We start from the raw sequence: 12,097 nt of genomic DNA, 5'->3' as shown, positions 1-12,097 counted from the left end.
CAGCAGAGTTGCTGTGTAAAAGTAGTGATGGCTGAATATTGAATACACTGTCCTAAACACAGTAATGTATTTTGGTACAATACATCAAAACGTTACACTGTAACACTGAGATTAATAACTGATCACACTGATTTATCAGTCTACTCAGGCTTTAGCAGAGCTCAGTAACACTGAGATTAATAACCGATCATCACATTGATTTATCAGTCTACTCAGGCTTTAGCAGAGCTCAGTAACACTGAGATTAATAACCGATCACATTGATTTATCAGTCTACTCAGGCTTTAGCAGAGCTCAGTAACGCTGAGATTAATAACCGATCACATTGATTTATCAGTCTACTCAGGCTTTAGCAGAGCTCAGTAACACTGAGATTAATAACTGATCACATTGATTTATCAGTCTACTCAGGCTTTAGCAGAGCTCAGTAACACAGAGATTAATAACTGATCACATTGATTTATCAGTCTACTCAGGCTTTAGCAGAGCTCAGTAACACAGATTAATAACTGATCATCACATTGATTTATCAGTCTACTCAGGCTTTAGCAGAGCTCAGTAACGCTGAGATTAATAACTGATCACATTGATTTATCAGTCTACTCAGGCTTTAGCAGAGCTCAGTAACACAGAGATTAATAACTGATCACATTGATTTATCAGTCTACTCAGGCTTCAGTGTTTGTAAAGAAGCTGTCTTTAGAGTTTGTCTAACGAGCATGTTTGCTACATGTTTTGCACTGTTTCCAAAACAGTTCATAAACAAGCATTGATGGTGTTTCTTTTGAATATTGTATGTTTTATTTGTATTTAGTGGGTCAGTGTTCTAAAAGCGTTCTCCTAACAATGTGAAAAGTAACCACAATCTGAATACAGACTTTACAAACTGTAACTTGGACTGAATACAGATTATTCATTTCTGTATTCTAAATATGTATTCCAAATACTTGTATTGTGTTACATCCCAACCCTTTTAATCAGTATTCTGTAATCCCATCACAGTTTGAGAGAAGTAACTGCCCCAACACTTGTTTATATGTATAGAGCTGTATCAGTAAAATATAAAACATTCTGTTTCATATAAACAATCCAAACCATTCAAATAAAAAACAAACATTTAGCATGACATCACTGTTTATATGCTGCTTACAATTTCAGCTCCTCCAACTCAAAACATCTTCCAGCATCCTTGAAAGGCAGTATATTGATATATTGCCACCAAACCACAAGCTTTTCTTTTACTCACTGTTACATATGTCGCTGTTGTCAGAAGAAAACCTCGTATTTCCATTTTCCTCAAATCTGGACGTTAACCAGGCCACAACATCTGATTAAAGGACGTTCTCTCCAGCTCCAGCTAAATCTTGCATGCAGGAACATTACCTTGCTGAAAATTTCTCATGATTGGTGATTAACTGGAAATTATTTCTCAATATTAGGTCTTGGCAGTGGTGCAGTACAGGATCTGGTTTGAAGCCCAAAGCCACAAAGGTACGGCTAACTGACAGCTGTAGTTTATGGAAAAGACTTATATTGAGGAAAGCAAATAAACAGAATTGTGTCCAGGAGAACTGTTGTGAGAGACTGTCTGAAACCGCCCCAAGGTTTCCAATGAGTCAAACTGAAAGGTCTTGACATGCCCATGTATAAAGTGCGGTCTGCAAGTTAATACAAATGATTTGACTATTTCAAAAAATTGAATAAAAAAATCATTTCCATATTACAAACCTCAATTCCTCAGTGCAGTGCTAATAATACCACAAAGTATTACATTCGCTTTGATCTGTGTCAAATTGAAAACAGTACATAAACACAACACTTGATATTTTACACTACATATTTCATTTTTGAAAATATTTGTTAATTCACTCTTGCAACCCGTTCCAAAAAAAGTTGTTACAGGAGAATGTTTACCACTGTGTGACATCACCTTTCCTTTAACAGCACTTATTAATGGTTTGGGGACTGAAAACACAAACTGATCTAGTTTTGAAAGTGGATTTTTTTTTTCTTTATACAAAACCTTTACAACTGTACGGGACCTTCGTTATTGTATTTTGAGTTCAATAATAAGACACATTTACACATGTAGAATGTTTCTTGGTGTGTCATGTTGAAATAAGCATGGGCGTCCCTGAAAAAGACGGTGTCTAAAAGGCAGAATATTTTGCTCAGTGTTCAGTGTTAATGGTGCTTTCACAGGTGGAACATTTGGAACATTGCTGCGAACACTGTGTTTACTCTTTGTTTACTTAATTCCTGTGTATATCCTACCTCAGTAACTGCTGTGTTTGTGTATGTTATCTGACTGATCACAACATGTTAAATATCTCTGCACCTTATTCTCACTACCTCATGTCTAGAAATGAGTGCTGTGTCAGTGCTGCACTGTCCTGTCCGTTTACTGTGTTTAAGGTCTGTTTTATTTATTGTATTTATTGTATTGTTTCTAGTTTAATGTTTTGCACATTCACATCTGCACGTTTGCACTTTGTACTGTCTATTGTGTTCCATGTTGCCCCATGTTGTTTCTGGAGGAACGTAATTTCACTCCACTGTGTACTTGTACATAGATGGAATGACAATAAAAGCCTCTTGACTTGACTCTTGACTTGACTTGAGGTGCAGGTTACCCCCTAACACCCATACACACACACACACACACACACTATGACAGACGCTGGATTTTGAACTTTACGCTGGTAACAATCTGGATGGTTCTTTTCTGCTTTGGATCTGAAACATTGACCCATCAGACCACAATACACATTCCCACTAAGCACCAGTCCATTTCAGATGAGCTCAAGCCCAGAGAAGTCGGTGGTGTTTCTGGATGTTGTTGATATATGACTTCCACTGTGCAGAGCACGGTCTTAACCTGCATTTGTGGATGCAGCGACGGACGGTGTTTATTCACAATAGTTTGTCAAAGTACTCCTGAGCCCCTTTGGTGACCTCCATCACAGAAATATGCCAGTTTTTAATGCAGTGTTGTCTGAGGGGTCAAACGTCACAGGCGGTCATTTGTGGTTTTTGGCCATTAATGGACAAAGATTTATCTGGATTTCTTGAATCGTTTGGTGATATTTTAGACTGCAGAGTGTGACTTCTCCAAAATCCTTGCAGTTGCTCGCTTAGGAACACTGAGTCTCATTCACCCACCGTTCTTAGGAAGAAATGTCTTCTTAAAACCCACTTACCCACTTAGGAAAGAACAGAATCTACACACACTTAAGAGCACAAAGGTGAGAACAGTTCTGCGCTTTAAGAACAAGTCAAGTCAAGTCAAATTTATTTATATAGCGCCTTTTACAACAGATATTTTCACAAAGCAGCTTTACAGAGAATCCGGGTCCACGCCCCCCGTGAGCAAGCCTTGGAGACAGTGGCAAGGAAAACCTCCCTCAACAGGAGGAAGAAACCTTGAGAGGAACCAGACTCAAATAGGGGAACCCATCCTCCTCTGGTCGACACCGGGTAACAGCACAACACCGGATAACAGCACAGTCATGAATCTGACATAAACTTTTTCTTAGGACCTTTAAGAACAAATTTTCTATATTGAAGAATGAGGACCGATGTTTTTAAACTGTTGGACTTTTTGCTGATCCATTTTTGGTAAAGTGGTGAGCCTCAACTCATCCTCACTTATAAAGGACTCAGCCTTCCTTGGATTATCTTTTTATACTCATTACTTCACCTGTTTAAGAACATTAACAACATTTTAAACAACATTCCTAGTCTAAAGTTGCTCCTGTCCCAACTTTCTTTGGAAGGCGTCAGTTTCAAAATGAGTGTGTATTTACTAAAAACAATAGTGATGAGGTAAAACATTACACAGCTTGTCTTTGTACTGTTTTTGCTCAAACGCATGTCAAAGTTGGTTAATAAATCACTGCTTTCTGATTTTATTTGCATTTCACATCTTTTTTCCAACTTTTGAAAATTGAGGTTTGCATGTTGCTTCAGTTTTTTTTATTTGTTGACTATTTATTAATCACTAAACTAAATATACCAAATTTTATGCTTTTTTTTTTGCCTTGCCCATTCTTTGCCCCAGAATATTCAGATTAGAAGAGATTAAAAAGTGTCCGTTTAACAAAGGCAGTTTCTTCTGAAGCAGCTCATTCAGGACAGAGGTTTATGATGTTGTGACTTCTGTAACACTGCCAGTATTCCAGTGAAATACGCTTAGGGAAATCTTCTGAAACCTGTTTGGTTAGAGACACGGTGCCGGAGGGAAGCTGCACTGAGATCAGGCTTTGAAGACACAGAGGTAATTGACCTCAGCTTTTCTCACTCACATATTCCTTTATGTTCTTTGCTTATTTCCAGCTAATTGGATTCATTATGATTGCAGAATGTTCGGTGGCCGTCCGCACTGTTGACAGTACATGAATTACTGAACAAAACAGCAGTTAAAAAGAGTTGTTACAAGATTGTTTGAAAAGATTGTTACAAAGGAAACACTTTACTTTCATCTTCTGAATCTGTTTGATTTTAATCTTCTCTGTAAAACATTTTCATTTTTTGTAGGAAAAAAAAATTAAATGCATGTAAATAAACCACACGTATCCTGTACCTCACACTGCTGTTGTTAATTTACAGAAATAGTATTTAAATCCACAATAAAAAACGATCACCTTTACTTTACAGACATTTTAGTTTATTTTATGGTTGTTACTGTTATTATTATGGTAGAATAATGTATGTCAGAATGTCTAGTGACTTAGTATTGCAAAGTAATGTTATCATTATCCAATGCTATATACTTATTATTATTGATTTTGTTGGATCTGCTAACTCGTCCCAGAGTTTTCGAGATATTGACACCATTACAACTCTGGAATGTTCAGTCTGATCGGGAATGATGTGCTTGTCTACGGCTTTTTGATCGGGTGTATGATTTCTGTACAGTTGTTGTTAAATGACGGTTTTGCTCGCCATAAGAAAGAATGGGGTGCAAAAGTTTGTGCACCCAACTTATATCATGTTGATACAAGCCCATTAACAACACTCTATTAACCATGCGGGGACCCATAGCAACCACCTTGCAAAACCCTAACAACCACCTGGAATACCATAGCAGCCACTTATCAACACCTTTGCAACCACCTAAAATACCATAGTAACAATCACTCTGCAGCTTCTTCAGCAAATGCCCTTTTGTATTAAATTGAATTATAGTAAAAAATTGTATTTCTGAAAAAAAAAGAATAATTTTATTGATTTTCGCATCATTGAAAAAGCACTCACAGGGTTTGTCTCATTTTTCACAGGGTAATGTTAAAAAATTAATTAAGGTTTGTCTGCTGTGAAGAAAACTCTCTTCATCTTTGTAGATATCTATCTCTGAGCTGCTATCTGAGGACATATTATCAGACTGTAGGCCGGTGTGGACAAAAAGGGCTGGTTTATTTGGATTCCAGTCTGGCTGGGACTATTTCTGGGTCTTCAGGGCCTCCGCTGAACTGAAATAGGAACTATAAATAAAAATGATGCCAGTGTAGATAATGATTCATTCCGGCAAACCTCCTTAAGTAAATGAATAGGAGATTGGTATAACCTGTTAAAAGTTACGAGTGGACAAAAACAGGCTTGACTTTGTTTTAAGATTCTTGAATGTTATTTTTATTTGCCTCCATCCAAGTGATGAAAAACAAACATTCTGTTCGTTGTGATGTCAACATATGATGAAATGATGTTTGGAAAATAACTGCGATATGCATACGAATATTACGGGGAATTTAATGGGGCCTAATATTGTTCCTTGGGGCACACCAAAAAATCATATCAAGGGGGTAGAACAGTTCACAGATGCCTGGTGTGGACATTTATAATAACTATGAAAAATTATTTATATCAAAAATTCACTGAAAGCAAAATCGCAATTCAAATTCATTTTAAGGTAAATCAGGGCTGCTGCCTCTATTCTACGTTCCTCAATAAATAAATAAACAATCAGTTTATAAAACAATAATTAAATAATTAAAATAAAGTAATTAAATTAGATACTGTTGTGAATAAATGATCTACAGTAGGTATTTAAACTATAAAAATCAAGAAAACTGATTTAGAGGTCATTTCATTTTATAAAAAAATATATTTTAAAAATATTTTATCATTTTTTTACATAACATTTATATATAGCTAAATTATATGATATCAACTTAATTATTAGAAGTTCGTGTTGTTAACAGACACGCCCCTCGAAGTGAAGAGCCAATAGGCGAGGAGCTTCTATGTTCCGTATATTTCTAACTGATTTTATAAAATAGGTTTTCTGTTTTTATGAAAATGATAATAAGCCATTCAGCCTGGCTACTAGCGTCCCGCCTCAGCCTGGCCAGCGTATTTGCATATCGCGCTAGGATTAACTACATTAACTACATATGATGATTTGCATATAGCGCTGGGATTCTAAAAACTCACAAGGGGGGCGGATAGCCAGCCAATCGCAGCGCGGGTGGGCGTGGCCCGTCGCTCCTAAAGAAGAACAGTAACTCGGCTGGAGTCAGTTAGCGGAGAATCTGAGCAGGGCATACCGAGTTTCACCTCTCACAGCCCGGCATACAGCAGCACGCACACCGCCGCGGAGTAGCAGCCTCTCCAGCACTGAGACGGAGCCAGAGGAGCGCAGTTTAACCCGACACGCGAAGAAATAAGAGAACAATAAAGACATTTCCACGGAGTCAACATGGCGAGCGATTCTCCAGCGCGAAGTCTGGACGAAATCGACCTTCTTGCTCTGAGGGTGAGTTTATAGTGATTTTATAAGGATTATAAGGGCTTTAAGGTGCTGTAATGTCACCCTGTCGCGTAAATAACGCAGCCCTGCTGCCCTCTCACTGTCTGTCCGTGTCGGGATGGAGCGCTGAGGGCGCTTGCGCTGCTTTTGGATTTCTGCTGTGCATATTTTAATTGTGTAATTTGTGCAACTTTCTTTCTCTGACCTTGTCTGTCTGCTGGAATGTGAGCTGCAGCTGCACTCAGGTGCACATGTCACATGATGTTGGACATTAGACGTTGTGCCGTCGAGGCTGGATGGTTTGAGCGCGTTTCTGAGCTGAATGGACTCTGAATTCTGAGATTATTGAGGTTTTTATTGATGCTCTCCAGTCTGGTTGAGCTCCCCGAATGGAGGCCGGTGTGGTTGTGCTTTGCACCATCACTGTGCAGCCTGTCAGATCTCAGATGTGCGCTGGTAGGTTGCACACTCCCCGGCCACTTTATCAGAAACCCTTGCTTTGTAGCTCTCCAGATTGAAGCCCATCTGTTGATGCACAGTTTGTGTAAGCGGGCCTCCAGCCCTCCGTCAGTGGTCAGTTTCTCTTGGATTTTGGATGGATGTTTTTGGGTGGTGGACCCCTCTGAACCTAATCAACCCAATAAACTGTGTGGCAGCATATGGGCTACAGTTATGGACTGCACCTACAGATGGACTACATATACACCTATACAGTAGAAGCACAAGGTAGGTGTTTTCTAATAAAGTGGCCAGTTAGTGGAAGCACAAAGTAGGTGTTTCTAATAAAGTGGCCAGTTAGTAGAAGCACAAAGTAGGTGTTTCTAATAAAGTGGCCAGCGAGTGGAAGCACAAGGTAGGTGTTTCTAATAAAGTGGCCAATGAGTGGAAGCACAAGGTAGGTGTTTCTAATAAAGCGGCCACTGAGTTTTATAGTGCACTGACCTGTCTTGGCTTCCATCTAGAGGTGCTGGTGTCCTTCAGTGTTAGTGCTGGCAGTCTGCCTCTAAGCTTTAGCCTCTAATGGACTAAGAGGATGGTGGTGGGAATGTGGAATGTGTTAGGAAGGCGAGACAGACAGAGCTGCGGATGGACAGATTGCAGCAGTCTGAGTGTTTTTAGTACAGAACATGCATTTGAGTGTTTTTCTCTTACTTTGTACATGAATGTTGTGCTGCACTGCAAAGCGTGGTCTTGGCATGTGAAATAATATTAAATGTCAACTTTATATCTAATATTTCTCAGTTTTGAGTCTATCGGAAGAATATCATAACATTATTTATCCTATTTTTATACATTTGTAGGGAAATTCTCCTGCACTTATAGGTACAAACATGACTGAAAGTAGGCAAAAACATCTAGAAATAGATTGAATAATTGAATACATGTTCTTACAGCAGCCTCATGATGACACATCACATGTATAGCCTACATTTAAGATGCCCTCGTCTGCTAAGCGTGTTGTGTGTTTCAGTTTGACGTTACAAAACCTGCATTGCATCAAGTGTTTCAGTGTTTGAGGAAGTGTTAAAGCGATAGTCCATGTTTGTAGACAACAGTGAGTCACAGAGTGTCAGAAACATAATCAGGCCTATTAGAGACACTGAACAGCTCCACACAGTTTAGGACAAGTGTGTGATGATGTAGGCCTGCAGGTAGCACAGTGCTAATTGTTGGGCTGCAAACATGTATTCAGAAATGGAGCTTCCTGGACTTGTGGTGCTGTTTGGATGCACTCTTAAAAAAACATGGTTCTTCAAGGGTTCTTTAGTGAAGAAAATGGTTCTATATAGAACCACGAACACTTAAAGAACCATTTGCATGATTAAACGGTTCTTTGAATGGTGAAATCGTTCTTCAGATTGATGGAGGATGTGCTGTAGATGGTTCTATGTTTGATCTTTTTGAAAAGTGTTCTATATAGCACCAAAAAGTGTTTTTCTGTAGTTTTTATCATAACAATAGCAGAACCCATTTTGGTGCTACATAGAAGCCATTTCAAAAAGGTTCTATATAGAACCAAATACCACACATTCACCATCAAACTAAAGAACCATTTCACCATGCAGAGAACCCTTTAAGCATACAAAGGTTCTTTGAGGATTCATGGTTCTATCTAGAACCATTTTCTGTATTAAAGAACCCTTGAAGGTCCATTGTTTTTAAGAGTGTTGTTACAACAGAAGAGCTCTTTCATGATGCAAAGGTCGCTTTGATCATGCAAATGGTTCTTTCAGTGTTCACGGTTCTATATAGAACCATTTTCTTCACTAAAGAACCCCTGAATAACCGTTTTTTTAAGACTGTACATTTGGGGCAAGTGGGGGAGACAGAAGCATTTTTCTCCATCAATCTAAAGAACCGTTTCACCATGCAAAGAACCATTTAATCACGCAAAAGTTTCTTTGAGCATTCATGGTTCTATCTAGAACCATATTATTTACTAGAGAACCCTTGAAGATCCATTGTTTTTAAGAGTGTTTATACAACAGCAGAACCCTTTCATCTATCACTTTAATCTGCAGTTTAAAGCCCAAGGGAACCTAAGTCTGTGTTTTCTTCATTAGTAGGTTAATGTTGCTCTTGTATGTTTACAATATACAGGTACAGACTCCTCTGAATAACCTCCACTGTCCAGTAAACGGTCAGCGTGTCTGTCCAGTAAACGGTCACCGTGTCTGTCCAGTAAACGGTCACCGTGTCTGTCCAGTAAACGGTCAGCGTGTCTGTCCATTAAACGGTTAGTGAGTCTGACCACTAAATGGTCAGTGTGTCTGTCCAGCGCTGCCCTCATTCCCAGAGTGAAAGATAACAACCAAGCGAAAGCTCAGCCAGCACCACTGAGCTCACACCCTGCACTCCTTTCTCCTCGCCTCACTCCAGCTGCTGTGTTTAGTTCTGCTTCACTGGTGTAGCAGGCTGGGAGTGATGGACTGAGTGCTGTCAGTCAAGCATGCTCATTAGAATATTAGACCACACCCACACAGTTCTCAGAGAGTTCTAATTTTTAAGCCACGTTTTTTATATTTTTATATTTGTTTTTTTGTTGAATGCTTAATATAACACTCGATTTTAGCATCACGCACTCTTAAAAAAAGATGGTTCTTCTTCAAGGGTTCTTTAGTAAAGGAAGTGGTTCCATATAGAACCATAAGCACACAAAGAACACTTTGCATGATTAAAGGTTTCTTTGTATCATGAAAAGAATTGATGATGTATGGCTGTAGATTGTTCTACATCGAACATTTTTAAAAAAGGTTCTGTATAGCACACAAAAAGGGTTCTTTAATTGTAACAATGTCAGGCCTTTAACAATAGAAGAACCCTTTTGGGTGCTATATAGAACCTTTTTAAAACCGGTTTTATATAGAACTGTGTACAGCACATTCCCCATCAATCTGAAAAACCCTTTCAGGATGCAAAGAACCCTTTAATTATGGTTATGGTTCAATATAGAACCATTTTCTTCACTAAAGAACTTTTGAATAACCATCTTTTTTAACAGTGTAGAAGGACTGTGGCTGTGTGACAGTGCGCTCTGTGGGACTGTAAGCAGCGTGTCTGTGTAGTGTCTCATTAAAGACTCAGTCAAGGTCTCTGCTGGTCTGCATGAGGAGCAGTGCTGTGTCTGTCGCAGTGGAGGAGATAACTGGACTCACCTTGACCTTCACCTTGTTCCTCCTGCACGTTCTGCCAGGGTGCTGGCGCTGTGGAGTGATGGAAGGTGTGATAACGGCTGTGTGCATGTGGGCTGTTTTTAGATTTTAGTTCATATGGTGAACTCAGTGTCCTCTGAGTCAGTGTCTGTTTCTGGAGTCTGGAATCTGCTTTCTTGAGAAGTTTGTAAGAATTGCAGAGAGTCGCTGAGAAAGCTGGCCTTCCTGCCCGGCGTTTGGGTCTCTGTGTTGGGCTGGGAATTCTCACCTTTCTCACTGGGCTTTACCCATCAGGATAGCCCAGTTTTATTACATGGATTAAATGACAAATTATTTAAAATGCAAATTACAATTATGAGAAAAATTACAAGCCAGTAATTTGAATATGAAACTGAAAAAACTGCATTTGTAGATGTTGATAAGAATGTTTTCCATGTTGTCCATTCATGTCCAGCAGCCAAATTTAGTGTGATGAGGTGTAAAAAACGTCACAGAAAATGTTCTGATGGGTATAAAGAGATTAAACTGTGTGCACACGCTTAAAAAGGGTTCTTAGGTAAAGGCAGTAGTTTTATATAGATATATAGATCATATGAACTGTTAAAGAAGCATTTAAGTGCTTAAATTGTCACAGAGCAAAATGTTATTGGTCAAAATGAGCTCTTTGATGGATTAGGAGGCTTAAAGTGCTTTTATTGTGGAAAACTGAATTTAGGTTCTCTTTGTTGTTTATTTTCTGTATGCAGACTGTAGAGTGGGAAGTGATCAGCATGTTTTGAAACTTAATGTTTTTTTTTTGCAATACATCAACTGTTTAATTTCAAAAGAGAGGGAAATGAGTTTTTTCAAGATGTGGGCCCTTTAGAGATCTCTTTGATTTTTTTATGGGGTTGAATGTTTGTTCTTTATGATGGGAAACACTGTTTCTTTAAGTAACTTTTTAGAAAAAGGTTCTGTATGGGATTAAAAAGCATTGTTACAAGTTGAGAACCTTTTTAGGTTCTGTATAGAACTCTTTTTGGATTCTTCCTCTTCCTGTTACATGGTCTGGCTGTAGATTTTCTGTCTCATGGCAGTGGACCACTGTTTTCAACATGACAGCATTGTGACCAATCAGGGACAGCCGTCTGACCAATCAGGGATGGCCTTCTGACCAATCAGGGACATTCTTTTGAACAATCAGGGACAGCCTCGGACCAATCAGGGACAGTCGTCTGACCAGTCAGGGACAGCCTTCTGACCAATCAGGGACACTCTTTTGAACAATCAGGGACAGCCATCTGACCGGTCAGGGACAACCTTCTGACCAGTGAGGGACAGCCTTCTGACCAATCAGGGACAGCCTTCTGAACAATCAGGGACAGCCTTTTGAACAATCAGGGACATTTATTTTGAATAATCAGGGACAGCCTCGCGGCCAATCGGGGACAGCCTCCTGACCAATCAGGGACATTCTTTTGAACAATCAGGGACAGCCTTGCGACCAATCAGGGACAGCCGTCTGACCAGTCAGGGACAGCCTCCTGGCCAGTCAGGGACGGCCTCGCGACCAATCAGGGACGGCCTCGCAACCAATCAGGGACAGCCTCCTGGCCAGTCAGGGACGGCCTCCTGGCCTGTCAGGGACAGCCGTCTGACCAGTCAGGGACAGCCTCCTGGCCAGTCAGGGACAGCCTCCTGGCCAATCAGGGACAGC

The 12,097-nt window shown here is 39.6% G+C and overlaps 1 protein-coding gene across 2 annotated transcripts in view; it reads left to right on the top strand.

The window, feature by feature from the left end:
- The first annotated feature begins 6,528 nt into the window (after positions 1 to 6,528).
- tnika (TRAF2 and NCK interacting kinase a) overlaps positions 6,529 to 12,097 on the top strand; it is a 101,000-nt gene continuing 95,431 nt past the window's right edge. For both annotated transcript variants that reach the window (XM_036565422.1, XM_036565423.1), the window contains exon 1: positions 6,529 to 6,754. In XM_036565422.1, coding sequence (XP_036421315.1) covers positions 6,698 to 6,754 — 57 coding nt within the window. In that variant the 5' untranslated portion in view covers positions 6,529 to 6,697. The remainder of the gene's footprint in view (positions 6,755 to 12,097) is intronic.

The sequence above is a fragment of the Colossoma macropomum genome, unplaced genomic scaffold, assembly GCF_904425465.1.
Source record: "Colossoma macropomum unplaced genomic scaffold, Colossoma_macropomum, whole genome shotgun sequence".
Lineage (NCBI taxonomy): Eukaryota > Metazoa > Chordata > Actinopteri > Characiformes > Serrasalmidae > Colossoma > Colossoma macropomum.
The sequence above is the reverse complement of the archived record's forward strand: the minus strand, read 5'-3'. Positions and strand labels throughout refer to the sequence as shown.